Source organism: Heptranchias perlo, unplaced genomic scaffold (assembly GCF_035084215.1).
Source record: "Heptranchias perlo isolate sHepPer1 unplaced genomic scaffold, sHepPer1.hap1 HAP1_SCAFFOLD_52, whole genome shotgun sequence".
NCBI classification, from domain to species: Eukaryota; Metazoa; Chordata; class Chondrichthyes; order Hexanchiformes; family Hexanchidae; genus Heptranchias; species Heptranchias perlo.
In genome coordinates this window covers 1101335-1129220 of record NW_027139537.1, presented here as the reverse complement: position 1 = coordinate 1129220, position 27886 = coordinate 1101335, and the positions used below count along the sequence as shown (strand labels likewise).

Genomic DNA, 27886 nt, shown 5'->3' with positions numbered 1-27886 from the left:
CCCACTGCAGCACAGACTTAGCCCCACCCTGGGCCCTTCCTGTCTATGCATTGACCCAGTGCTCCATTGGGGACCATCCAGCCCCGGATATCCGGCAGAATCAGCGCTGTGGGACCGGATGACTGAGTCTCGTGACCCTGTCGCTGGGCCTCTGACGTCACAATGGGAGACGACGCTCGCTCAGCTCGAGCTGGAAACCGTTAAAGGGCCGTTAGGATTCAAACCTGGAGCGCGGCCGGTTAAAGGGGAGGGACGGAGAATCGGCCAAAAATGTTCATATATTGAGACCAGCAATGGTTATAAATTGAAATGTTCACACTGTCAAACTCAGTCCGGGTCTGGATTCCCGCAGTGACTCCAGGTTTCTCTTTCCGTTTGGTCGGAACTGATTCCCCCCCAGACTGAAAGAGATGAAAGAGTAAACAGGAAATAAACAGATTGAACAACAGTGTAAATAACAGGGAGACTGGGGTTAATATTTCAAAAATAATTACAGACAAATATTACCCATGAAAGGGACTGAATCCCATTGATATTTTATTTATTACGTTAAACATTAACACAAACACTCACCAGATCCGCTCCAGACTCCTGCAGGTCTGTAGGAGGGAGCGGAGAGCGGGGACAGATCGGTCTGTGAAGGAGTTTGATCTCAGGTTCAGAACCGTCAGTGACCGGTTTGTACTGAGAGCGGTGACAAGATCATCGGTACAAGAATTTGTGAGACCGACACATTCCAGACTGGGGAATCAGAGAGAGAGAAATGACAGGGAATAATCAATGTTTGTTAATAACATTATTATTAATACGAATAATAATGTACAGTGTTCATTAAAAAAACACTACCACTGATATTAATAAAATGTACAGTCTCTATTAATAACACGATTACTGGTACTAATAAAAATGTACAGTGTTTACTAATACTATTACTGATACTAATAATAATGTACACTGCTTATTAATAACACTATTACTGATACTGATAATAATGTACAGGGTTTATTAATAACACTATTACTGATACTAATAATAATGTACAATGTTAGACATCCAGTTATTATAAACACAACCTCACACAGTCTAATACTTACTCCAGTTCCTGTATTTTACAATCCGGGTTCCTCAGAGCCCCAAACAGTAGTTTCACTCCTGAATCTCCCAGTTCATTATTATTCAGGTTCAGAACCGTCAGTGACCGGTTTGTACTGAGAGCGGAGGAGAGATCCTCGCTACAAGAATCTGTGAGAAAGTTCTCATCGAGACTGAGGATCAGAGAGAGAGAGAAATAACAGGAAGCAGGATAAATATTCAGTGTGTATTAATACACTATTATTGACACTAGTAATAATGTACAGTGTTTATTAATAACACCATTACTGACACTAATAAAAATGTGCAGTGTTTACTGATAACACTACTAATGATACGAATAATAACGTACAGTTTTTATTAATAACACTATTACTGATACTAATAATAAACTACATGTTTATTAATAACACAATTACTGACACTAATAATAATGTGCAGTGTTTATAATAACTCTGTTAATGATACGAATAATAATGTACAGTTTTTATTCATAACACTATTACTGATACGAATAATAATCTACATGTTTATTAATAACACTATTACTGATAATACTGTACAATGTTTATTAATAACACTATTAGTAATACTAATAATAAAGTACTTTTTTTAGTAACACTATTACTGATACTATTAATAAAGTACAGCGTTCATTAATAACACGATTACAGTCACTAATAATAATGTACAGTGTTCATTAATTACACTATTACTGATACTGATAATAGTGTACAGTGTTTATTAATAAGACTATTAATGATACTAATAAGAATGTACACTGTTTTTAAAGCACTATTAATGATACTAATAATAATGTACAGTGATCATTAATTACACTGTTATTGATACTAATAATAATGTACATTGTTTATTAATAACATTATTATTGATGCTAATAATAAACAGTGTTTATTAATAACACTACTACTGATACTAAGAATAATGTAGAGTGTTTATTAATTGCACTATTACTGATACTAATAATCGTGTACAGTGTTTATTAATTAGACTGTTATTGATGCCAATAATGATATACAGTGTTTATTAATAGCACTGTTACTGATACTAATAATAATGTACAGTGTTTAATAACACTATTACTATTACTAAGAATAATGTGCAGTGTTTATTAATAAGACTATTACTGATACTAATAATCATCTACAGTGTTTATTAATAACACTATTACTGATACTAATAATAATGTACAGTGTTTATTAATAAGACGATTATTAATACTAATAATAATGTTCTGGGTTTATTAATAGCACTATTACTGATACTAATAATAATGTACACTGTTTATTATTAGAACTATTACTGATACTAATAAAATGTACATTGTTTATTAATAACACTGGTACTGATCATAATGAACACTGTACATCATTATTACGATCAGTAATAGTGTTATTAAAAACACTATACGTTATTATTAGTATCAGTAATAGTGTTAATAATAAACACTGTACATTATTATTAGTGTCAGTAATAGTGTTAATAATAAACACTGTACATTAGTATCAGTAATAGAGTTATTAATAAACACGGTACATTATTATTAGTATCAGTAATAGTGTTATTAATAAACACTGGATATTATTATTAGTGTCAGTAATAGTGTTATTAATAAATGCTTTTCATTATTAGTATTAGTAATAGTGTTATTAATAAACACTCGAGATTATTATCAGCGTGAGTAATGGTGTTAATAATAAACACTGTACATTATTATTACTAACACTATTACTGACGCTGATAATAATCTCTAGTGTTTATTAATAACACTATCACTGATTCTAATAATAATGTACCGTGTTTATTAATAACTCTATTACTGATACTAATAATAATGTACAGTGTTTATTATTAACACTATTACTGACAATACTAATTATGTACAGTGTTTATTAATAACACTATTAATGACACTAATAATAATGCACAGTGTTTATTATTAGCATTATTACTGACACTAATAATAATGTACAGTGTGGGACAGTCAAGAACGACAACAACTTGCAATTATGGAATGCGTTTAATGTCGTAGAACGCCCCCAGGTGCGTCACAGGAGAGTTATCAGGCAAAATTTGACACCGAGCCACTTGAGGAGATATTGAGACAAGAGGTCGGTTTTAAGGAGCTTCTTAAAGGAGGAAAGAGAGGTCGAGAGGTTTAGGAGAGAATTCGAGAGCTTGGGGTCTGGACTGCTGAAGGCACGGCCATCAGTGGTGGACGTGAGGAAACTGGGGTTGCACAAGAGGCAAGAATTGGAGGAACGCAGCGATCTCGGGGGGTTCTACAATTGGAGAGGGTTACAGAGATAGGGATGGGCGAGGCCATGCAGGGATTTAAACACGAAGATGAAAATTTTAAATTCGAGGTGTTCCTTGACCGGGTGACATTGTCGGTCAGCGGGCAAAGTGGGGTTGGGTAAATGGGACTTGTTGCGAGTTAGGATACAGGCAGCAGAGTTTTGGATGAAGTCGAGTCGAGGCCATTGGAATAGTCGGGTCTGGAAGTAAGAAACGCATGGATGAAGGTTTCAGCAGCAGATAGGCTGAAGCAGGGGCATGGACGGGCATTAATACGTAGGTGGAAATGACGGTCTTAATGGTGGATACTGAGTTGAAAGTTCAGCTCAGGGTTAAATAGGCCCCTGATGTTGAGAGCACCCTAGTTCAGACTTTGATAGTCGCCATGGAAGGGCATGGAGTCGGTGGCAAGGGAACAGAGTTATTAGTGCGACAGAAGACAGTGGGTTCAGTCTTTCCAACATTTCATTGGATGAAAGTTCTGCTCATCCAATGCTGAATGTCGGACAAGCAGAGGAATAAATCAGAGGCAGTGGGGGGAACGAGAGAGGTGGTGGTGAGGTAGAGCTGGATGTCGTCAGCGTTCACGTGGAACCTGACGTTGTGTTTTTGGATGATGTCGCTGAGGGGCAGCATGTGGATGCGAAATAGGAAGGGACCTAGGATAGATCCTCGGGGGAAACCAGAAGTAATGTTGCGGGAGCGGGAAGAGAAGCCATTTCAGGTGATTCGCTGGCTATGACTGGATAGTTAAGAATGGAAACAGGCGAGCGCAGTCCCACCCAGCTGAACGATGGAAGAGACGCGTTGGAGGTGGTTGGTGTGGTCAACCGTGTCAAAGGCTGCAGACAGGTCGAGAAGGATGAGCAGGGATTGTTTCTCATCGTCACAGTCACATAGGATGTTATTTGTAACGTTGATAATGGCCGTTTCAATACTGTGGCAGGGGCGGAAACATGATTGGAGGGATTCAAAGAGTTGCGGGAAAGATGGGCACGGATTTGGGAGGCGACGACACGTTCAGGAAATCTGGAGAGGAAAGAGAGATTGGGGATGGGGCGGTTGTTTGCAAGGACAGATGGGGCAAGGATGCTTTTTTTTAAGGCGGGGTGATGATGGCACATTTTACAATACCTGAGGAGGGGGAACTGTTAACAGCATCAGCGAGCATAAGGACCAGGAATGGAAGTTGGTTGATTTGCAGTTTAGTGGGAATAAAGTCAAGGGATGAAGAGGTGCGTCTCGTGGATAAGATGAGCTCCGAGATGGCATGAGGGGCGATTGGGGAGAATCTGGAGATAGGTTCGAGCTCAGGGACAGGGCATGGGGGAACCTTGGGGAAGTTTGGTGCGCGAGAAGGGGGGAAATGGTCGAGGCAGCTGAACGGATGGTCTCAATCTTAGTGACAAAGAAGTCGATGAGTTCCTCGGCCCTGTTGTTGGAGGTGAGGCTGGAGGGGGCAGGGGTGAAGGGTTTAAATAGCTGGTTGGTACAGGAAAAGAAAAGTCGGGGTTATCTTTGCATTCCAGGATGATCCTGGAGTAGTGAGCAGTTTTGGCAGAGGAGAGCAGTGCTTTATATGGTCCAGCCAGATCTGGTGATGAATGGCTAATTTAGTTGTCCATAATAAACGTTCAAATCTGCAGCCCTTGAACAAGGGAGCGGATATCGGGACCGTACCATGGGGAAAGACTAGGGTCGGGGAGAGTAATGGTTTTAATGCGGACAAGGGCATCACAGGTGGAGGTGAGAGAGTGGTTGAGCACTTAGGCAGCTGCAGAAGTGTCGGGGTAGGAGAGTTTTTATGGAGAGAGAGGTTATGTCAGAGAGGAAAACAGAGAACTCAGATGAGATCCAGTTATTATAAACACAATCTCACACAGTCTGGGACTTACCCCAGTTTCTGTATTTTACAGTCCGGGTTCCTCAGAGCCGCAGACAATAGTTTCACACCCGAATCTCCCAATTTATTTTTACCCAGATTCAGTACCGTCAGTGACCGGTTTGTACTGAGAGCGGAGGATAGATCTTTGGTACAAGAATCCGTGAGACCGACATCATCCAAACTGGGGACCAGAGAGAAAGAGAGAGAGAAATGACAGAAATCAGCGTAAATCACAGCCTAAATTAATTAATACTTTTTTTTTATTCGTTCACGGGATGTGGGCGTCGCTGGCGAGGCCAGCATTTATTGCCCATCCCTAATTGCCCTCGAGAAGGTGGTGGTGAGCCGCCTTCTTGAACCGCTGCAGTCCGTGTGGTGACGGTTCTCCCACAGCACTGTTAGGAAGGGAGTTCCAGGATTTTTACCGAGCGACAATGAAGGAACGGCGATATATTTCCAAGTCGGGATGGCGTGTGACTTGGAGGGGTACGTGCAGGTGGTGTTGTTCCCATGCGCCTGCTGCTCTTGTCCTTCTAGGTGGTAGAGGTCACGGGTTTGGGAGGTGCTGTCGAAGAAGCCTTGGCGAGTTGCTGCAGTGCATCCTGTGGATGATGCACACTACAGCCACAGTGCGCCGGTGGTGAAGGGAGTGAATGTTTAGGGTGGTGGATGGGGTGCCAATCAAGCGGGCTGCTTTATCTTGGATGGTGTCGAACTTCTTGAGTGTTGTTGGAGCTGCACTCATCCAGGCAAGTGGAGAGTATTCCATCACACTCCTGACTTGTGCCTTGTAGATGGTGGAAAGGCTTTGGGGAGTCAGGAGGTGAGTCACTCGCCGCAGAATACCCAGCCTCTGACCTGCTCTCGTAGCCACAGTAGTTATATGGCTGGTCCAGTTCAGTTTCTGGTCAATGGTGACCCCCAGGATGTTGATGGTGGGGGATTCGGCGATGGTAATGCCGTTGAATGTCAAGGGGAGGTGGTTAGACTCTCCCTTGTTGGAGATGGGCTCCCTGGTGGTCTAGTGGTTAGGATTCGGCGCTCTCGCCGCCGCCCGGGTTCGATTCCCGGTCAGTGGAAGCAACTTTTAATTGGGGGATTATTTCAAATTGTCGAGCGCTCGCTTAGCATGCGTAGAAGTAACAAGAGGGTGGTTGTCGAGGGTTGTTTTTCAAACTGGATGCCTGTGTCCAGCGGTGTGCCTCAGGGATCGGTGCTGGGTCCGCTGTTACTTGTTATTTATATTAATGATTTGGATGAGAATTTAGGAGGCATGGTTAGTAAGTTTGCAGATGACACCAAGATTGGTGGCATTGTGGACAGTGAAGAAGGTTATCTGGGATTGCAACGGGATCTTGATCAATTGGGCCAGTGGGCCGATGAATGGCAGATGGAGTTTAATTTAGATAAATGTGAGGTGATGCATTTTGGTAGATCGAATCGGGCCAGGACCTACTCCGTTAATGGTAGGGCGTTGGGCAGAGTTATAGAACAAAGAGATCTAGGAGTACAGATTCATAGCTCCTTGAAAGTGGAGTCACAGGTGGACAGGGTGGTGAAGAAGGCATTCGGCATGCTTGGTTTCATTGGTCAGAACATTGAATGCAGGAGTTGGGATGTCTTGTTGAAGTTGTACAGGGCATTGGTGAGGCCACACTTGGAGTACTGTGTACAGTTCTGGTCACCCTATTATAGAAAGGATATTATTAAACTAGAAAGAGTGCAGAAAAGATTTAGTAAGATGCTACCGGGACTTGATGGTTTGACTTACAGGGAGAGGTTAGACAGACTGGGACTTTTTTCCCTGGAGAGTAGGAGGTTAAGTGGTGATCTTATAGAAGTCTATAAAATAATGAGGGGCATAGATAAGGTCGATAGTCAAAATCTTTTCCCAAAGGTAGGGGAGTCTATAACGAGGGGGCATATATTTAAGGTGAGAGGGGAGAGATACAAAAGGATCCAGAGGGGCAATTTTTTCACTCAAAGGGTGGTAAGTGTCTGGAACGAGCTGCCAGAGGCAGTAGTAGAGGCGGGTACAATTTTGTCTTTTAAAAAGCATTTGGACAGTTACATGGGTAAGATGGGTATCGAGGGATATGGGCCAAGTGCAGGCAATTGGGACTAGCTTAGTGGTATAAACTGGGCGACATGGACATTTTGGTGCGAAGGGCCTGCTTCCATGTTGTAACTTCTATGATTCTATGATTCTATGATTCTATGGTCATTGCCTGGCACTTATCTGGCGCGAATGTTACTTGCCACTTATGAGCCCAAGCCTGGATGTTGTCCAGGTCTTGCTGCATGCGGGCTCGGACTGCTTCATTATCTGAGGGGTTGCTAATGGAACTGAACACTGTTCAGTTATCAGCGAACATCCCCATTTCTGACCTTATGATGGAGGGAAGGTCATTGATGAAGCAGCTGAAGATGGTTGGGCCTAGGACACTGCCCTGAGGAACTCCTGCAGCAATGCCCTTGGGCTGAGATGATTGGCCTCCAACAACCACTACCATCTTCCTATTACTGATACTAAAAGTAATACACAGTGTTTATTGATAATACTATTGCTGATAATAATGATGTACTGTGTTTACTAATAACATTACTAATGATACTGATAATAACGTACAATATTTATTAGTAACACGATTAGACTTTATCGCGAGGGGTTTGGAGTGCAAGAGTAAGGAAGTCTTGCTACAATTGTACAGGGCTTTGGGGAGACCACACCTGGAGTCCTGTGTACAGTTTTGGTCTCCGCACCTAAGGAAGGATATACTTGCCTTCGGGTGGGTGAAACGAAGGTTCACTGGATTGATTCCTGTGATGAGAGGGTTGTCCTATGAGGAGTGATTAAGTAGAATGGGCCTATTTTCTCCGTAGTTTCGAAGAATGAGAGGTGATCTTATTGAAACACATACAATTCTTACAGTGCTTGACAGGGTCGATGCCGAGAGGCTGTTTCCCCTGGCTGGAGAGTTTAGAACTCGGGCGCATAGATTCACGGTAAAGGGTCGGCAATTTAGCACCGAGATTAGGAAAATTTCTTCATTCAGAGATTTGTGAATCTTTGGAATTCTCTACTCCAGAGGGCTGTGGATGCTGAATCCTTGATTATATTCAAGGCTGTGATCGATAGATTGTTGGACACAAAGGGAATCAAGGGATACAGGGATCGGGCGTGAAAGTGGAGTTATGGTCGACAGTCAGCCATGATCTTATTGAATAGAGAAGCAGGCTCGAGGGGCCGGATGGCCTACTCCTGTTCCCATTTATTATGTTCTTATGTTTTTACTATTACTGATATTAATTAACACTGTACATTATTATTAGTGTCACTATTACTGATACTGATAATGTCGAGTGTTTATTAATAACACTATTACTGATACTGAATAATCTACACTCTTTCTTAATGAGACAATTAATGATACTAGTAATAATGTACAGTTTTTATTAATGGCACTATTACTGATACTAATAATAATGTAAAGCGTTTATTAATAACTGACACAAATAATAATGCAGTGTTGGACATCCAGTTATTATAAACGCAAGCTCGCACAGTCAGTTATTTACCCCAGTTCCTGTATTTTACAGTCCGGTTTCCTCAGAGCCGCAGACAGCAGTTTCACTCCTGAATCTCCCAGTTTATTATTACCCAGGTTCAGAACCGTCAGTGATTGGTTTGTACTGAGAGCGGAGGATAGATCCTCGGTACAAGAAGCTGTAAGATCGTTCGCCCCTAACCTGGAGATCAGAGAGAGAGAGAGAGAGAGAGAAATAACACGAATCAGGGTAAAACCCAGGAGTTATTGACAACACTATTACTGATACTACTATTAATGTACAGTGTTCATTAATAACACTGCAACTAATACTGATAATGTACAGTGTTTATTAATACTATTACTGATACTGATACTTCCATTAAAGTACAATGTTTACGAATAACATTATTACTGATACTAATAATGATGTACAGTGTTTATTAATAACTCTATTACCGATAATAATAATGTACAGTGTATATTAATAACATTATAACTGATATCAATAATAATGTACCGTATTTTCAATAACACTATTGCTGATACTAATAATAATTTACATTGTTTATTAATAACACTATTACTGATACTAATAATAATGTACAGTGTTTATAAATAACACTATTACTGACACTAATAATAATCTCCAGTGCTTATTAATAACACTATTACTGATTCCAATAATAATGTACCGTTTTTATTAATAACACTATTACTGATACGAATAATAATGTGCAGTGCTAGACATCCATCCAGTTATTATTGGCACAATCTCACACAATCTGATACTTACCGCAGTTCCTGTATTTTACAGTCCGGGTTCCTCAGAGCCGCAGACAGTAGTTTCACTCCTGAATCTCGCAGTTTATTGCTCCCCAGGTTCAGAACCGTCAGTGACTGGTTTGTACTGAGAGCGGAGGCGAGATCCTTGGTACAAGAGTTTTTAAGACCAACATCTTCCAGCCTGGAGATTGGAAAGATTAAAAATCAAGGATATCAGGGTAAGGCACAGCCTGGGTGAGATTCTACATGTGCGGGGACACAGAACAGACGGTATCACATTGGGTCCCTTTCATATGATCCGTCCGAAATTCCGTTCCACTGACTTCAATAGGACTGGATATCGGGTGTGTCCGATAACGGGCTGCAAATGGGATTACGTCTATTTTGCGTCCTCGCCCATGTCCAATTAAACTCGCAACATTTTTTATACAATTACTGATACTTGTAATAATGTACAGTGTTAGACATCCAGTTATTATAAACACAATCTCACAAAGTCCGGTACTTACCCCAGTTTCTGTATTTTACAGTCCGGGTTCCTCAGAGCCGCAGACAATAGTTTCACTCCTGAATCTTCCAGTTTAATAGCCTGCAGACTGAACACAGACAGAGAGTGAGAAACAGATTGGGGGAAATTTTAACACGGAGACGGGAAGAGGGGGCCCGGGGGATTTCCTGACGGGCGTAACAAGCCACAAATGGGATACCGTCAGATGTGAGCAAAACATAGAACTCTGGGACTGAATATTGAGCAGAGTGAATAACAAGAGACCAATGGGATATCGTCTGTTCTGCTCTGCGTCCCTGTTCATGGGCAATTTTAGCCACGCTGACAATTCACTAACACTGGTTTCACGTTATTAGTGAAGACCAATCTCACCCCTCTCATTATGTATTAAATAAGCTGCTGTCTGTGTGAAGCCTTTAAATGTCCCTCAGTCCGGTCTAAGTCCCTGATGATCAGAATTACCCTCCTGGAGGTCAGTGATCAGCCCCGTTATGTTTGGTCCTCGCACACGGTGGGCGGATTACCGGGAAATCCCTTATCCATTACCGGCGGTTTTACTGGAAACCGTCTACGGTGTACGAAACCCAGCTGGCGGTGCTGATTGTACAAAAATGTCACCCGGTCGGGGGATGGGAACCTGAGCGGGGAGTCAGAAGGGAATAAAGTTGAGAGCAGCAAGAGAGGGGAAGACCCAGGGGAAATCTACAATACAAATAGTACAAACAGTTGTTCAAGAACAAGTGAAAGGGAAAAGCATAGAGCAGCGGAAAGAAAGTGTACTTTAGGCACTTTAGGTACTTTAGGCACGACAGATAAAATGAAAACTAGAAGGCGTAAGGCGATTAACCCAGCATCAAAGCTGTGGCAGGGGGTTGGGAACCTGAGCAGGGAGACAGAGGAAAGCGTATCAGGAAGGGACAGAAGGTATGGAGTAAAAGGTAAAGTGTTAAAAAAGGAAAAAGCAGGAACTGAGTGTCACAAAACATATTTGAAAGTTCTTCATCTGAATGCACGTCGCATTCGTAACAAAATGGACGAGTTAACGGCACAAATAACGACGTATGGGTATGATCTTGTGGCCATTACAGAAACACGGCTGCAGGGTGACAACGACTGGGAATTAAATATGCCAGGGTATTTATCAATCCGGAAGGACAGGCAGGAAGGAAGGGGAGGTGGGATGGCTATGTTAATAAGGGAAGGAATCACTGTAATACAGAGAAAATATATTGGGACAAAGGATCAGGATAATGAAACAGTTTGGGTAGAGATAAGGAATAATAAGGGGCGTAGTATATCGGCCTCATAATAGTTGCAACTCTGCTGGAAGAAGTATTAACCAGGAAATAGTCGGGGCATGTAATAAGGGAACAACTATAATTATGGGGGATTTTAACTATCATATTAACTGGACAAATCAAATTGGGCAGGGTAGCCTTGAGGAAGAGTTTATTGAGTGTATTCGGGATGGATTTCTTGAGCAGTATGTAACTGAACCTACAAGGGGGCAAGCAACCTTGGACCTGGTCCTGTGTAATGAGCCAGGATTAATTAATAATGTCCTAGTTAAGGATCCCCTTGGAATAAGTGACCATAACATGGTTACATTCCATATCCAATTAGAGGGTGAGAAGGTTGGTTCTCAAACAAGCGTACTGAGCTTGAATAAAGGAGACTATGATGGTATGAGAGCGGAATTGATTAAAGTGGACTGGGAAAATAGATTAAAGGGTAAGACGGTACATGATCAGTGGTGTTCATTTAAGGAGTTAGTTTACAACTTTCAAAAAATATATATTCCACTGAGGAAAAAAGGGTGTAAAAGAAATGACAGCCATCCGTGGCTCAGTAAGGAAATCCGACTAAAAACAAGGACATATAATGTAGCCAAACTTAGTGGGAGGATAGAAGATTGGGAAGTCTTCAAAAGACAGCAAAAAGTAACGAAAGGATTGATTAAGAAAGGGAAGATAGATTATGAAAATAAATTAGCAAAAATATAAAAACAGATAGCAAGATTTTCTACAGTTATATAAAAAGAAAAAGGGTGGCTAAGGCAAACGTAGGTCCCTTAGAGGATGAGACCGGGAAATTAATGGTGGGAAACTTGGAGATGGCAAAAATGCTGAACAAATATTTTGTTTCAGTCTTTACGGTAGAGGACACTAAGAATATCCCAACAATGGACAAACAGGGGGCTCGAGGGGGGAGGAGCTAAATACGATTAAAATCACGAAGGAATTGGTACTCAGTAAATTAATGGGACTCAAGGCGGATAAATCCCCTGGACCTGATGGCTTACATCCTAGGGTCTTGAGGGAAGCGGCAGTGGGGATTGTGGATGCTTTGGTAATAATTTTCCAAAATTCTCGGCAAAGGTCCCGGCAGATTGGAAAACTGCCAATGTAACACCCTTATTTAAAAAGGGTAGTAGGCAGAAGGATGGAAATTATAGACCAGTTAGCTTAACATCTGTGGTGGGTAACATTTTGGAGTCTATAATTAAGGAGACAGTCGCAGAACATTTGGATAAACATAATTTAATAGGACAAAGTCAACATGGCTTTACAAAGGGGAAGTCATGTCTGACTAATTTGCTTGAGTTCTTTGAGGATAGAACGTACAGGGTGGATAAAGGGGAACCAGTGGACGTAGTGTATTTGGACTTCCAGAAGACATTCGACAAGGTGCCACATAAAAGATTATTGCTCAAGATAAAGAATCACTGGATTGGGGGTAATATTCTGGCATGGGTGGAGGATTAGTTATCTAACAGGAAGCAGAGAGTTGGGATAAATGGTACATTCTCGAACGGGCAACCTGTAGCCAGTGGTGTTCCGCAGGGGTCGGTGCTGGGTCCCCAACTCTTTACAATCTATATTAACGATTTGGAGGAGGGGACCGAGTGTAACATATCAAAGTTTGCAGATGATACAAAGATGGGAGGGAAAGTAGAGAGTGAGGAGGACATAAAAAACCTACACGGGGATAGAGACAGGCTGGGTGAGTGGGCGGAGATTTGGCAGATGCAATACAATATTGGAAAATATGAGGTTATGCACTTTGGCAGGAAAAATCGGAGAGCAAGTTATTATCTTAATGGCGAGAAACTGGAAAGTACTGCAATTCAAAGGGATCTGGGGGTCCGAGTGCAAGAAAATCAAAAAGTTAGTTTGCAGGTGCAGCAGGTGATCAAGAAGGCCAACGGAATGTTGGCTTTTATTGATAGGGGGATAGAATATAAAAACAGGGAGGTATTGCTGCAGTTATATAAGGTATTGGTGAGACCGCACCTGGAATACTGCATACAGTTTTGGTCTCCATACTTAAGAAAAGACATACTTGCTCTCGAGGCAGTACAAAGAAGGTTCACTCGGTTAATCCCGGGGATGAGGGGGTGGACATATGAGGAGAGGTTGAGTCGATTGGGACTCCACTCATTGGAGTTCAGAAGAATGAGAGGCCATCTTATTGAAACATATAAGATTGTGAAGGGGCTTGATCGGGTGGATGCAGTAAGGATGTTCCAAAGGATGGGTGAAACTAGAACTAGGGGGCATAATCTTAGAATAAGGGGCTGCTCTTTCAAAACTGAGATGAGGAGAAACTTCTTCACTCAGAGGGTGGTAGGTCTGTGGAATTTGCTGCCCCAGGAAGCTGTGGAAGCTACTTCATTAAATAAATTTAAAACAGAAATAGACAGTTTCCTCGAAGTAAAGGGAATTAGGGGTTACGGGGAGCGGGCATGAAATTGGACATGAATTTAAATTTGAGGTTAGGATCAGATCAGCCATGATCTTATTGATTGGCGGAGCAGGCTCGAGGGGCCGATTGGCCTACTCCTGCTCCTATTTCTTATGTTCTTATCTTATGTAAGTCTGTGTCCTGCGATACAATCGGGCAACCGGGGAGTTTTGGAGCCTTTAAAACAATAGCATGTTGTGTTATTTAAAGAAGAGTATTGGGTAAAATGTTAAACAAGTAACCGCCGAAAACGTCCCTTGACCTCATTTTCTCAATCTCACACATTATTGGCCCTCGGCGGAAGCCATTTTATGTATCCTGATACAAAGGACTTATTTTACCTGGTGTTCTGTGTACTTGATATGGTAAATTATTCGTACTTTTAAAATTATTTTTAGCTGCACTGGTGTTGGGGAATTAATAACCAATCCTCTTATCGTTTGTAATATTTGTGTTGAATCTGTTTCTCTCTGGTTTTACTGAACTGTTTGTTTCCCTTCATTACGGAGCAAGAATACAATCCGTGACTGTTCTACACTTGGCCGAACAGTTGGAGACAAATAAACAGTTACCTCAACACTTGGCATTTGTGTAATGCGGGTCCCAGCCGCTGGAGTCCTTCAGATTGAATGGAGCAGTGCTCTAGATTGAGGTGCTTTATTGTATCACAGAGTCCAATAACATGAGACAGCACCGTACAGTCAATCGGGGTCAGTCGTAATGCCCGCCGTGAATCCCAGTGTCCAAATGTAAGTGTTTCCACAGATCCCACTGTGGCCTGAGCCAGTGTTTTATTCTGAGACTCAAACAGGTAGTGGAATGTGTTCAGGAGGTCCCTTTTACCAGCTTGACTCTCTGTATTTCCAATCTGTCCTTCAACCTTCTCCTTCACCCAATCAATCACTCCGCAGGTTGTTTGATGGAGGAATGGGCCCAGCAACTCCTCCAGGGGCCGAGCTGACTGTGAGGAGGAGAGACCAACAACAAAACGGAGAAATATCTCAAATCGCCCATCTTCCTTGTTCTGGGCTTCATTGAGGAGTTTCCGGATGTCCCATGGATTTGGAGTCAGGAATTGTGCGAGTGCGGCTACAAACTCTTGGATGGTGAGGTGCGGGAATGTGTAAACCACACTCTGGGCAGAATCATCTCTCTCCAAAAGTTCCATCATGAACCCAGACAGGAACTGGGAAGGTTGCAGATTGTACTTGATCAAATCTCCATTTCCAAACACAATCTTCTTCTCGGAGACTCCTGTGAAGGCCATCACACCGATCGTCAGTAACACATCACGGGGGGATTCAATCTCTCGGCCATGGTTTTTCAGAATGTTGTAAATATAGCAGGAATATAGTTGGGTGATGGTCTTGGGAATTTGCTGCTGTTTTATGTCTCTTTGTGTGAAGAAGGGACCCAGTGACAGACCGAGGATCCAGCAGTAGGAAGGGTTGTAACACATGGTGTACAGGATCTCGTTCTCCTCCACATGTTTGAAAACAGCTGCTGCCACCGACTGATCTTCAAAATACTTGTTGAAATATTCCTTCCGTTCCTCACCATCAAATCCCAGGATTTCAGCCCAGACACTGATCTCAGCCTTTTCCAATAAATGTAATGCAGTGGGGCGGCTGGTCACTAGCACTGAACATCCTGGGAGCAGCTTGTGCTGTATTAAACTGTACACAATTTCAGACACTTCGCACTGGTCTTCCGGATCTGTGCACATGTAATCAGCCTCTGTATTTCTCCGATTGTCACCAAAATCGATACTGTCCTTGAATTCATCTAAACCATCGAATATGAACAGTAATCTCTCTGGATTCTTCCAGAGCTCTCCCAGAATATTCCCAAAGTAAGGATACAGATCCAGTATCAGATTCTTCAGGTTTATTCTACAGTTAATAGCGTTCAAATCCCGGAATTTAAAGCTGAAAACAAATTGAAAGTGTGGGTATATTTTCCCAGTGGCCCAATCATAAACAATCTTTTGTACCATTGTTGTTTTTCCAATCCCCGGGACTCCGTTCACTGCTGCTGAACTCCCAGAACTGGATCGCTGGAATGAGCTCCTCATTTTCTGCACCAAACTGCCACTTCTTGAAAAGCTGCTCTGGAACAATTGATCAGTTCGGATTTTTTCCAGTTCTCTCCGGAGATGTTTCTCTCTCCACTTTTCATGGTCTCTGCCTCTTGCCAGCAGTTCATGTTCTACAAGTGTCCGATCTCGAACAGTAGAAATGACCGTTAGCTCAGTGTATAGAGTGACCAGCTGGAAAATCTTAACCTTCTCCTTTATTAGGATCGTGTTCACTCTCAGTGTTTCAGTTTGTCCCCGAAGTGTTTCCTTGTGTTTCTTTTGAACAGCTTCAATTAGAACGGACAAAATGGTTCTCAATTTTAGTTATTTTGACAACTTCTCAATATCACTTTACTATTCAGTGTTATTTCGTCAGGCCTTGGGCAGGTTATCTTTGGTATTGTGGGCACTGGGAGAGGGACAGACTGTGAACGGACAGAAGTTCCACTGTTATTGTATCAAACCTCGGGCAGATTATCTGGGATGTTGTGGGCATTGGGAGAGGGACAGACTTTGAATGAACAGAAATTCCACTGTTATTGTATCAGGTCTAGGGCAGGTTATCTGGGATATTGTGTGTACCGGACAGACTGAATGGACAGAATTCCATTGTTTTAAATCAGTTGTGGGGATGCTTTTAGAAACGATAATCCTGAACAAAATTAATTTTCACTTGATCAAGTGTGGATTAATTGACTGAAGCCAGCACCGATTTGTTCAAGGCAAATCGTGTTTAACTATCTTGATTGAGTTTTTAAGTGAGGTGACAGATAGCGTTGATGAATGCAATGAGATTGATGTGTATATGGACTTTCAAAAGGCGTTTTATAAAGTGCTGCATAATAGGCTTGTTAGCAAAGTTGAAGGCCATAGAATAAAAGGGGCAGTGGCAGCATTGATGGGAAATTGGCTCAGTGACAAGAAATGGAGAGTTGTAGTGAACGGTTGTTTTTTGGCCTGGAGGAAGGTATACAGTGATGTTCCCCAAGGGTCGGTACTAGGACCACTGCTTTTTTTGATAGATATTAATGACTTGGATTTGAGTGTGCAAGGCACAATTTCAAAATTTGCAGATGGCACAAAACGTAAAAGTGCAGTAAATAGTGAGGAGGATAGTGATGGACTTCATGAGTACATAGAAAGGCTGGTGGAATGGGCGGACACATGGCAGATGAAATTTAATGCAGAGAATTGCGAAGTGATACATTTTGGCAGGAAGAATGAGGAGAGGTAATATAAATTAAATGGTATAATTCTAAAGGGAGTGCAGGAACAGAGAGACCTGGGGGTGTATGTGCTCAAATCTTTGAAAGTGACAGGACAAGTTGAGAAAGCAGTTAAAAAAGCAGACGGGATACTTGGCTTGAAAAATAGATGCATAGACTACAAAAACAAGGAAGTTACGTTGAACCTTTATAATACCCTGGTTTGGCCACAACTGGTGTATTGTGTCCAATTCTGGGCACCGCACTTTAGGAAGGATGTGAAGGCCTTGGAGAGAATGCAGAAAAGATTTACTAGAATGGTTGCACGGAAGAGGGACTTCAGTTAAGTGGATAGACTGAAGAAGCTGGAGTTGTTCTCCTTACAGCAGAGAAGGTTGGGAGGAGCTTTGATAGAAGTATTCAAAATTATGAAGGATTTAAATAAATTAAATAAGGAGAAACTTTGCCCATTGGCAGGAGGGTCGAGAACCACAGGGCACAGATTTAAAGTGATTGGCAAAAGAACCGAAGGCGAGATGAGGAAAAACTATTTTTAAGCAGCGAGAAGTTATGATCTGGAATGCTTTGCCTGAAAGGGTTTGTGGAAGCAGATTCAATAGTGGCTTTCAAAAAGGGATTCATTAAATGCTTGAAGGGAAAGTTTTGCAGGGCTACGAGGAAAGAGAAGGGGAATGGGACTAACCTGATAGCTCTTAAAAAGAGCCGGCAGGGGCTCGAGGGGCCGAGTGGGCTCTTGTGTGCTGTAAACATTTTATGATTCTAATGTATCAGATCCTGGGCAGGTTATCTGGGGTATTGTGAGCTCTGCGAGAGGGACAGGCTGTGAATGGACAGAAATTCCATTGTTATTGTATCAGACCTCGGACAGGTTATCTTGGATATTGTGGGTACTGGGAGAGGGACGGACTGTGAATGGACAGAAGTTCCACTGTTATTGTATCAGACCTCGGACAGGTTATCTGGGATATTGTGGGCACTGGGAGAGGGACGGACTGTGAATGGACAGAAGTTCCACTGTTATTGTATCAGACCTCGGGCAGGTTATCTTGGATATTGTGGGTACTGGGAGAGGGACGGACTGTGAATGGACAGAAGTTCCACTGTTATTGTATCAGACCTCGGACAGGTTATCTGGGATATTGTGGGCACTGGGAGAGGGACAGACTGTGAATGGACAGCAGTTCCACTGTTATTGCATCAGATCTGTATTTCTTTAGTCACCATATCACAGGTAAATATTACTGCCGTTCTAAAAGTACAGAGGGGAATCAGAAAGACGATTAAAGGTATTAGGAGTTTAGGGTGAGGGAATGGTGAGCGGGTTTGATGTATTTCGATTGAGCAAGAGACTTCGGTATTGAATCATTTCAACGTAATTCACAATATTAATGCAGGAAACAGGCTAACACTCACGAAAATAATTAGAGACGGAGAAAATTGGAAGTCAGAAGTAAGAAAGGAAATCAGAGCAATTTTCTCACCCAGTTAACAGAGTAGGACACGAAAGGGGCAGTGCAAGTGGGGTTAAGAGACAATCGGACGTGTTTCTGTGGATATACTGAGAGGAGCGGTCGGCGGGGTCACCTCTTCGAACAGGGACAGGCTTATTTGGGCCAAATAGTCATTTCCAGTCTCTAATCATTCTCCTGTTATATTGTGTTTCAGAAAATGCAAACAATTTTTCAGCAGTTTTACACCTTCATTGAATGTGTTTTTCGAACAGTTCTGTCATATCACCGATTAGAATTAGAATTAGAACTACTGCCCACATCACTCAGTGCAATGTTAGAGCAGAAAACATTCACAGTTCATTTCAACGATTCTCCCAATAATTATACTCCGTTGTTTCATTTTGGTCTCAATTTCTTATAATGCAGGTTTGGGAAATTACAAATTTGTTTTTGTCAGTCATTAAATTGGGTCTAAAAGACCCTGAGTTAAAGGACTATTGTTTGAGTACTATAAGGTTCTCTCTTTCTGTGCCATTAGGAAGCCAGCCCAGAACTTCCGAATTACCCTGAACATTGTGTTTCCCTCACATTTCTCCAAGGATTAATGATCCATTGTGTGAACATCTGTACATCGTCACAGATCAAATCGAACACTTTGACGTCTCATTCTGTGCTGTGAAATTATAAAATTTCAATATTTCTCCATCTCATCCCCTGCAGTCTGTGATGGGTCAGATTTCTAGGGGCGCAGTTAACACTTAACGTCTGGATCATAACACTGCTCTTTACTTGTGAGCCCAGAGCGTCTGGGCGGCACAAAGGATATGTGTATTAGTGTTCAGAGTGTCGGAATCCTACCAGGTGTGTATCGGGTCTCACAGTGTTACAGGATCCTGCCAGATGGGTCTGGGGATTCAGAATATATCAGGATACTGCCAGGTGTGCGTGGGTTTTCATAGCGTATTAAAATCCTGCCAGGTGTGTATGGGGTTTGACAGTTTAAATGGATCCTGCCAGGTGTGTATGGGGATTCACAGTGTTTCTGGATCCTGCCAGGTGTGTATGGGGATTCACAGTGTATCAGGATCCTGCCAGGTGTGTATGGGGACTCACAGTGTGTCAGGATCCTGCCAGGTGTGCATGGGGATTCAAAGTGTATCCGGATCCTGCCAGGTGTGCATGGTGATTCACCGTGTATTAGGATACTGTCAGGTGTGTATCGGGTATCACATTGTATCAGGTTCCTGCCATGAGTGTATGGGGATTCACAGTGTATCAGGAACCAGCCAGCTGTGGATGGGAAGTTACAGTGTATCAGGATCCTGCCAGCTGTTTATGGGGTTTCACAGTGAATCTGCAACCTACCAGGTTAGTACGGGGATTCTGCCAAGTCTGTGTGGGGATTAATAGTGTTCGCCATCCTGACAGGTGTGCATGGTGATTCATAATATATCGGGAACCTTCCCTGTGTGTATGAGGATTCACAGTGTTTCTGGATCCTGCCAGGTGTGTATGGGGACTCACAGTGTATGACGATCCTGCCAGATGAGTATGGGGATTCAATGTGTATCAGGATGCTGCCAGGTGTACATTGGTTTCAGAGTGTATGAGGATCTGGCCAGGTGTGTTTGAGGATATATAGTGTATCAGAATGCTGCCAGGTATGTAAGTGGATTCACAGTGGTTCTGGAACCTGCCAGCTGTATATGGGGATAGACCATGTATCGGGATCCTGTCAGGTGTGTAAGGGGCTTCACACGTTATCAGGAACCAGCCAGTTGTGTATGGAGATTCACAGACTATGATGAACCTGCCTGGTGTGTCTGGGCTCTCAGTGAATCATGATCTTGCCAGTTGTGTATGGGGAGTCACAAAGTATCAGGGTCTCTCAGATATATATGGGGACTTACAGTGAATCATGATCCTGCCAGGTGTGCATGGGGATTCACAGTAAATCGTGATCCTGCCAGGTGTTTATGGGGATTCACAGTGAATCATGAACCTGCCAGGAATATATTGGGATTCACAGTGAATCAGGATTCAGCCAGGTGTGTATGAGGATTCACAGTTGATCAGGATCCTGCCAGTTGTTTCTGGGGATTCGGCGTGTATCAGGATCCTGCCAGGTGTGCATGGGGATTCAGGGCGGATCAGGGTCCTGACAGGTGTGTATGGGGTTTTACTGTGTATCAGGAAACTGCCAGGTGTGCCTGGGGTTTCATAGTGTTTCTGGATCCTATCAGGTGTGCACGGGGTTTCAGAGTGAATCAGGATCCCGCCTGCTGTTTATGAGGATTCAGATTGTATGAGGATACTGCCAGGTGTATGTGGGGATTCACATTGAATCTGGATCCTGCCAGGTGTTTATGGGTTTTCACAGTGTATCAGGATCCTGCCAGGTTTGTATGTAGATTCAGCGGCTATCAGGATCTTGCTAGGTGTGTATGGGGTTTAACAGTGTATCAGGATCCTGCCAGATGTGTATGGGGATTCAAAGCGCATCCGGATTTTCGCCCCAGGTCTGTATGGTGTTTTACTGTGTTTCAGGATTTTCCCCCCAGTTGTTGTATGATTTTTCACAGTGTATCAGGATACCGCGAGGTGTTGATGGGAAGTCACGTTGTATCAGGATCCTGCTAGGTGTTTATGGGGCTTCACCGTGAATCTGGAACCTAACAGGTGAGTATGCGGATTCAATGTGTATCAGGATCCTGCCAGGTGTGTATGGGGATTAATAGCGTTTCGCGATCCCGAGAGGTGCGCATGGCGTGTCGGAATGTATCGGGAAACTTCCAGGTGTGTATGGTGTTTCACAGAGTTTTGGGGTCATGCCAGGTTTGTATAACCGGTGACCTCCGGTCAACACCATCTATCGGGAACCTGCCAGGTGTCGATGGTTATTCAGAATGTATCAGGAGCTTGCCAAGTGTGTATGGGGATTCACAGTGTATCAGGATCCTGCCAGGTTTGCATGACGATTAATGGTGTGTCTGGAAACTGAGGGAAGTGTATGGGACTTCACTGTATATCAGGAGACCCCTGATGTCTATGACGTTTCATAGTGTATCAGGAACCTCCCAGGTGTGTATGGGGCTCACAGTGAATCAGGATCCTGACAGTTGTGTCCGGCGATGGACAATATCTCCGGATCCTGTCAGGTTAGCATGAGCATTCGAAGTGTTTCACGTGTCTGCCAGGTGTGTATGGGCATTCAGTGTGAATCAGGGTGCTGCCAGGTGTACATGGGGTTTCAGAGTGTAGGAGGATGCAGCTCGGTGTGTATGGGGATACACATTGTGACAGGATGCTGCCAGGTGTGTATGGGGAATCAGAGTGTATGAGGATCCTGCCAAGTGTGTTTGGGGATTCACAGTGGTTCTTGAACCTGCCAGGTGTGTACGGCGCTTCACATGTTATGAGGAACGAGCCAGTTGTGTATGGAGCTTCACAGACTATTAGGAACCTGCATGGTGTGTCTGGGCCTCTCAGTGAATCAGGATCCTGCCAGTTGTGTATGGGGAGTCACAAAGTATCAGTATCTCTCAGATATATATGGGGATTCACAGTGAATCATGATCCTGCCAGGTCTGTATGGAGATTCGCAGTGAATCATGATCCTGCCAGGTGTGTATGGCGTTTCACAGTGTTTCAGTATGCTGCCAGGCGTGTATGGGGTTTCACAGTGTATCATTATCCTGCCAGGAGTTTATGGGGATTCACAGTGTTTCAGTATCCTGCCAGGTGTGTATGGGGTTTCCCAGTGTATCAGGATCCTGCCAGGTGTGTATGGGGTTTCCCAGTTTATCAGGATCCTGCCAAGTGTGTACGGGGATTCACATTGAATCTGGATCCGGCCAGGTGTTTATGGGGATTAATACTGTTTCGCGATCCTGAGAGGTGTGCATGGTGAGTCAGCAGTATCGGGAACCTTCCAGGTGTGTATGGTGTTTCACAGAGTTTTGGGGCCATGCCAGGTTTGTATAACCGATGACCTCCGGTCAACAGCATCTATCCGGAACCTGCCAGGCGTCTATGTTTATTCAGAGTGTAACAGGATCCTGCCAGGTGTGTATGGTGATTCAAAGTGAATCAGGATCCTGCCAGATGTGTGTGGGGATTCACAGTGTATCAGTATCCTGCCACGAGTTTATGGGGATTCACAGTGTTTCAGTATCCTGCCAGGTGTGTTTGGGGATTGAGAGTGTATCAAGATCCTGCCAGGTGTTTCTGCGGATTCACAGTCTATCAGGATCCTGCCAGTTGTGTATGGGGATTCACAGTGTATCCGTATCCTGCCAGTTGTGTATGGGGATTCACAGTGTATCAGTATCCTGCCAGGTGTGTATGGGGATTGAGAGTGTATCAGGATCCTGCCAGGTGTTTCTGCGCATTCACAGTCTATCAGGATCCTACCAGTTGTGTATGGGGATTCACAGTGTATCAGGATCCTACCAGGTCTGTATGGGGATTCACAGTGTATCAGTATCCTGCCAGGTGTGTATGGTGATTCAAAGCGAATCAGGATCCTGCCAGTTGTGTATGGGGATTCACAGTGTATCAGGATCCTACCAGGTGTGTATGGTGATTCAAAGTGAATCAGGATCCTGCCACGAGTTAATGGGGATTCACAGTCTACCAGGATCCTGCCAGTTGTGTATGGGGATTCACAGTGTATCAGGATCCTACCAGGTGTGTATGGGGATTCACGGTGTATCAGGATCCTACCAGGTATGTATGGGGATTCACAGTGTATCAGGATCCTACCAGGTAAGTATGGGGATTCACAATGTTACAGGATTTCCCCCCCAGTTGTGTATGAGTTTTCACAGTGTATCAGGATACCGCCAGGTGTGGATGGGAAGTCACGGTGTATCAGGATCCTGCTCGGTGTTTATGGGGTTTCACAGTGAATCTGGAACCTACCAGGTGAGTATGAGGATTAATAGTGTTTCGCGATCCTGAGAGGTGTGTATGGCGATTCAGAATCTTTCGGGAAACATCCAGTTGTGTTATGGTGATTCACAGAGTTTCGAGGTCATGCGAGGTTTGTATGAGGATTCAACATCTATCGGGAACCTGTTAGGTGTCTATGGTTATTCAGAGTGTATCAGGAACCTCCCAGGTGTGTATGGGGCTCACAGTCAATCAGGATCCTGCCAGTTATGTTCGGCGATTGACAATGAATCCGGATCCTGTCAGTTTGGCATAGGCATTCGATGTGTTTCAGGTTCCTGCCAGGTTTGTATGGGCATTCAGTGTGAATCAGGGTGCTGCCAGGTGTACATGGGGTTTCAGAGTGTAAGAGGATCCATCCAGGTGTGTATTTGGATACACAGTGTGTCAGGATGCTGCCAGGTGTGTATGGGGATTCAGAGTGTATGAGGATACTGCCAGGTGTGTTTGTTGATTCACTGTGGTTCTGGAATCTGCCAGGTGTGTTTGGAGGTTCATCGTGTATTGGGATCATGTCAGGTGTGTACGGGGCTTCACATGTTATCAGGAACCAGCCAGTTGTGTGGGGGTTTCATTGACTATCAGGAACCTGCCTGGTGTGTCTAGGCCTCTCAGTGAATCAGGATCCTGCCACTTGTGTATGGGGATTCACAATGAATCTGGATCCTGCCAGGTGTTTATGGGTTTTCATAGAGTTTCAGGATCCTGCTAGGAGTGTATGGGGATTCACCGTGTATCAGGATCCTGCCAGTTGTGTATGGGGATTCAGAATGTATCAGGATCCAGCCAGGTGTGTATGGGGATTCACAGTGTATCAGGATCCTGCAAGGAGTTTATGGGGATTCACAGTGTATCAGGATCCTGCCAGGTGTGAATGGGGTTTCACAGTTTATTTGGATTTTGCCCCCAGGTGTGTATGGGGATTCACAGTGTTACAGGATTTTCCTCCCAGTTTTGTCTGATTTTTCACAGTGTACCAGTATACCGCCAGGTGTGGATGGGAAGTCAAGGTGTATCAGGATGCTGCTTGGTGTTTATTGGGTTTCACAGTGAATCTGGAAGCTACCAGGTGAGTATGAGGATTCAATGTGTATCAGGATCCTGCCAGGTGTTTATGGGGGTTAATAGTGTTTCGCGATCCTGGGAGGTGTGTGTGGCGATTCAGAATGTTTCGGGAAACTTCCAGGTGTGTATGGTGATTCACAGAGTTTCGGTGTCTGCGAGGTTTGTGTGGGGATTCACCATCTATCGGGAACCTGACAGGTGTCTATGGTTATTCAGAGTGTATCAGGAACCTCCCAGGTGTGTATGGGGCTCACAGTCAATCAGGATCCTGCCAGTTGTGTCCGGCGATTGACAATGTATCCGGATCCTGTCAGTTTAGCATGGGCATTCAAAGTGTTTCAGGTTCCTGCTAGGTGTGTATGGGCATTCAGTGTGAATCAGGGTGCTGCCAGGTGTACATGGGGTTCAAGAGTGTAGGAGGATCCAGCCAGGTGTGTATGGGGATACACAGTGTGTCAGGATGCTGCCTGGTGTGTATGGGGATTCAGAATGAATCATGATCCTGCCAGGTGTGTATGGAGATTCACAGTGAATCATGATACTGCCAGGTGTGTATGTGGATTTACAATGTATCAGGATCCTGCCAGGTGTTCATGGCGTTTCACAGTGTTTCAGTATGCTGCCAGGTGTGTATCGGGTTTCACAGTGTATCAGTATCCTGCAAGGAGTTTATGGGGATTCACAGTATATCAGGATCCTGCCAGGTGTGAATGGGGTTTCACAGTCTATCAGGATCCTGCCAGTTGTGTATGGGGTTTCACAGTCTATCAGGATCCTGCCAGTTGTGTATGGGGATTCACAGTATATCAGGATCCTGCCAGGTGTGAATGGGGTTTCACAGTCTATCAGGATCCTGCCAGAAGTGTATGCGGATTCACCGGCTATCACGATCCTGCCAGGTGTGTATGGGGTTTCACAGTCTATCAGGATCCTGCCAGGTGTGTATGGGGATTCACAGTCTATCAGTATCCTGCAAGATGTGTATGGGGATTCACAGTGTATCAGTATCCTGCAAGGAGTTTATGGGGATTCACAGTATATCAGGATCCTGCCAGGTGTGAATGGGGTTTCACAGTCTATCAGGATCCTGCCAGTTGTGTATGGGGATTCACAATGTATCAGGATCCTGCCAGGTGTGTATGGGGATTAATCGTGTTTCTGGAACCGGAGGGATGTGTATGGGAATTCACAGTGTATCAGGAAACTCCTGATGTCTATGGGGTTTCATAGTGTTTCAGGCACCTCCCAGGTGTGTATGGGACTCACAGTGAGTCAGGATCCTGAGAGTTGTGTCCGTCGATTGAGAGTGTATCCGGATCCTGCCAGTTGTGCAAGGGGAGTCACAAAGTATCAGGATCTCTCAGATGTATATGGGGATCCACAGTGTATCAGGATCCTGCCAGGTGTGTGTGGTGATTTACAGTGAATCAGGATCCTGCCAGATGTGTATGGGGATTCACAGTTTATCAGTATCCTGCCACGAGTTTATGGGGATTCACAGTGTTTCAGTATCCTGCAAGATGTGTATGGGGATTCACAGAGTATCAGGATCCTGCCAGGAGTGTATGCGGATTCATAGTATATCAGGATCCTGCCAGGAGTGTATGCGGATTCACCGGCTATCACGATCCTGCCAGGTGTGTATGGGGTTTCACAGTCTATCAGGATCCTGCCAGGTGTGTATGGGGATTCACAGTCTATCAGGATCCTGCCAGGTGTGTTTGGGGATTCACAGTGTAACATGATCCTACCAGGAGTGTATGAGGATTCACAGTGTATCTGGATTTCCAAACCCCCCCCCCCCCACCCCGCCTGATGAGTATGGGGATTCACTGCGTTTCAGGATTTTCCCCCCAGTTGTGTATGAATTTTCAGTGTATCAGGATACCGCCAGGTGTGGATGGGAAGTCACGGTGTATCAGGATCCTGCTCGGTGTTTAATGGGTTTAACAGTGAATCTGGAACCTACCAGTTGAGTATGGGGATTCAATGTGTATCAGGATCCTGACAGGTGTGTATGGCGATTCACGGAGTTTCGGGGTCATGCCAGGTTTGTATGGAGATTCACTGCCTGTCGGGAAACTGCCAGGTGTCTATGGTTATTCAGATTGTATAAGGATCCTGCCAGGTTTGTATGCGGATTAATAGTGTTTCTGGAACCTGAAGGATGTGCATGGGACTTCACAGTGTATCAGGAAACTCCTAGTTGTTTATGGGTTTTCACAGTGTTTCAGGAACCTCCCAGATGTGTATGGGGCGCACACTGAAGCAGGATCCTGCCAATTGTGTCCGGCGATTGACAGTGTATCCGGATCCTGCCAGTTTAGTATGGGGATTCGACGTGTTTCAGGTTCCTGCCAGATGTGTCTGCATATTCAATATGAATCAGGATGCTGCCAGATTTACATGGGGTTTCAGTGTGTAAGAGGATCTGACCAGGTGTGTATGGGGATTCACAGTGTGTCAGGATGCTGCCAGGTGTGTATGGGGATTCGGAGTGTATGAGAATCCTGCGACGTGTCTTTGGGGATTCACAGTGTATTAGGATCCTGTCAAGTTTGTACGGGGCTTCACATGTTATCAGGAACCAGCCAGTTGTGCATGGAGCGTTACAGACTATCAGGAACCTGCCTGGTGTGTCTGGGGCTCTCACTGAATCAGGATCTTGCCAGTTGTGTATGGGGAGTCACAAAGTATCAGGATCTCTCAGATATATATGGGGATTCACAGTGAATCATGATCCTGCCAAGGCTTTATGGGGTTTCGCAGTGAATCATGATCCTGCCAGGTGTGTATGGGGATTCGCAGTGCACCAGGTTCCTGCCAGATTGATATGAGGATTCGCAGTAAATCAGTGTACTGCCTGGCTTGCATGTGGGTTCACAGTGTAGCAGGATACTGTCAGGTGTGTTAGGAGGGTCACATTATAGCAGGCTCCTGCCACGTGAGGATGGGTTATCACATTTTATCAGGTTGCGGCCAAGATTATATGGGTTTTTGAGAGAATATAATTATCCTGCCAGTTGTGCATGGGGTGTCACAAAGTATCAGGATCTGCCAGAGGTGTATGGGGACTCACAGTGAAACACGATCATGCCAGATCTGTATGAGAATTCACAGTAAATCAGTATCCTGCCATGCGTTTTTTGGGTGTTCAGAATGTATCAGGATGCCACCAGGTGTGAAAGGGGTTTCACAGTGCATCAAAATAGTGTCAGGTGTTCATGTGGAT

At 44.0% G+C, this 27886-nt stretch overlaps 1 protein-coding gene and 1 pseudogene across 1 annotated transcript; one reads left to right on the top strand and one right to left on the bottom strand.

Moving 5' to 3' along the window:
* The window catches only part of LOC137314528 (zinc finger protein 585A-like), a 915457-nt pseudogene that overhangs the window by 281336 nt on the left and 606235 nt on the right, over positions 1-27886 (top strand).
* LOC137314525 (NACHT, LRR and PYD domains-containing protein 3-like) lies at positions 240-26699 on the bottom strand. The gene is made up of 9 exons (XM_067979833.1): positions 26624-26699; positions 14455-16246; positions 10140-10226; positions 9641-9811; positions 8876-9046; positions 5307-5477; positions 1095-1265; positions 574-741; positions 240-401 (listed from the first exon to the last, which is right to left on the bottom strand). The coding sequence occupies exons 1-9, from the start codon at positions 26697-26699 to the stop codon at positions 314-316; spliced, it is 2895 nt and encodes a 964-aa protein (XP_067835934.1). The 3' UTR covers positions 240-313.

Excerpts from the sequence above, each read along its gene's own strand:
- LOC137314525 (XM_067979833.1), bottom strand. The coding sequence starts at position 26,699 with ATGACCCCGAAACTCCGTGAATCGCCATACACACCTGTCAGGATCCTG. Across the intron at positions 16,247-26,623 it reads TGAATCCCCATACTCAACTG|CTGTTCAAAAGAAACACAAG; the intron begins GTAGGTTCCAGA and ends TTCTAATTGAAG. Across the intron at positions 402-573 it reads AGGAGTCTGGAGCGGATCTG|TCTGGGGGGGAATCAGTTCC; the intron begins GTGAGTGTTTGT and ends CATCTCTTTCAG.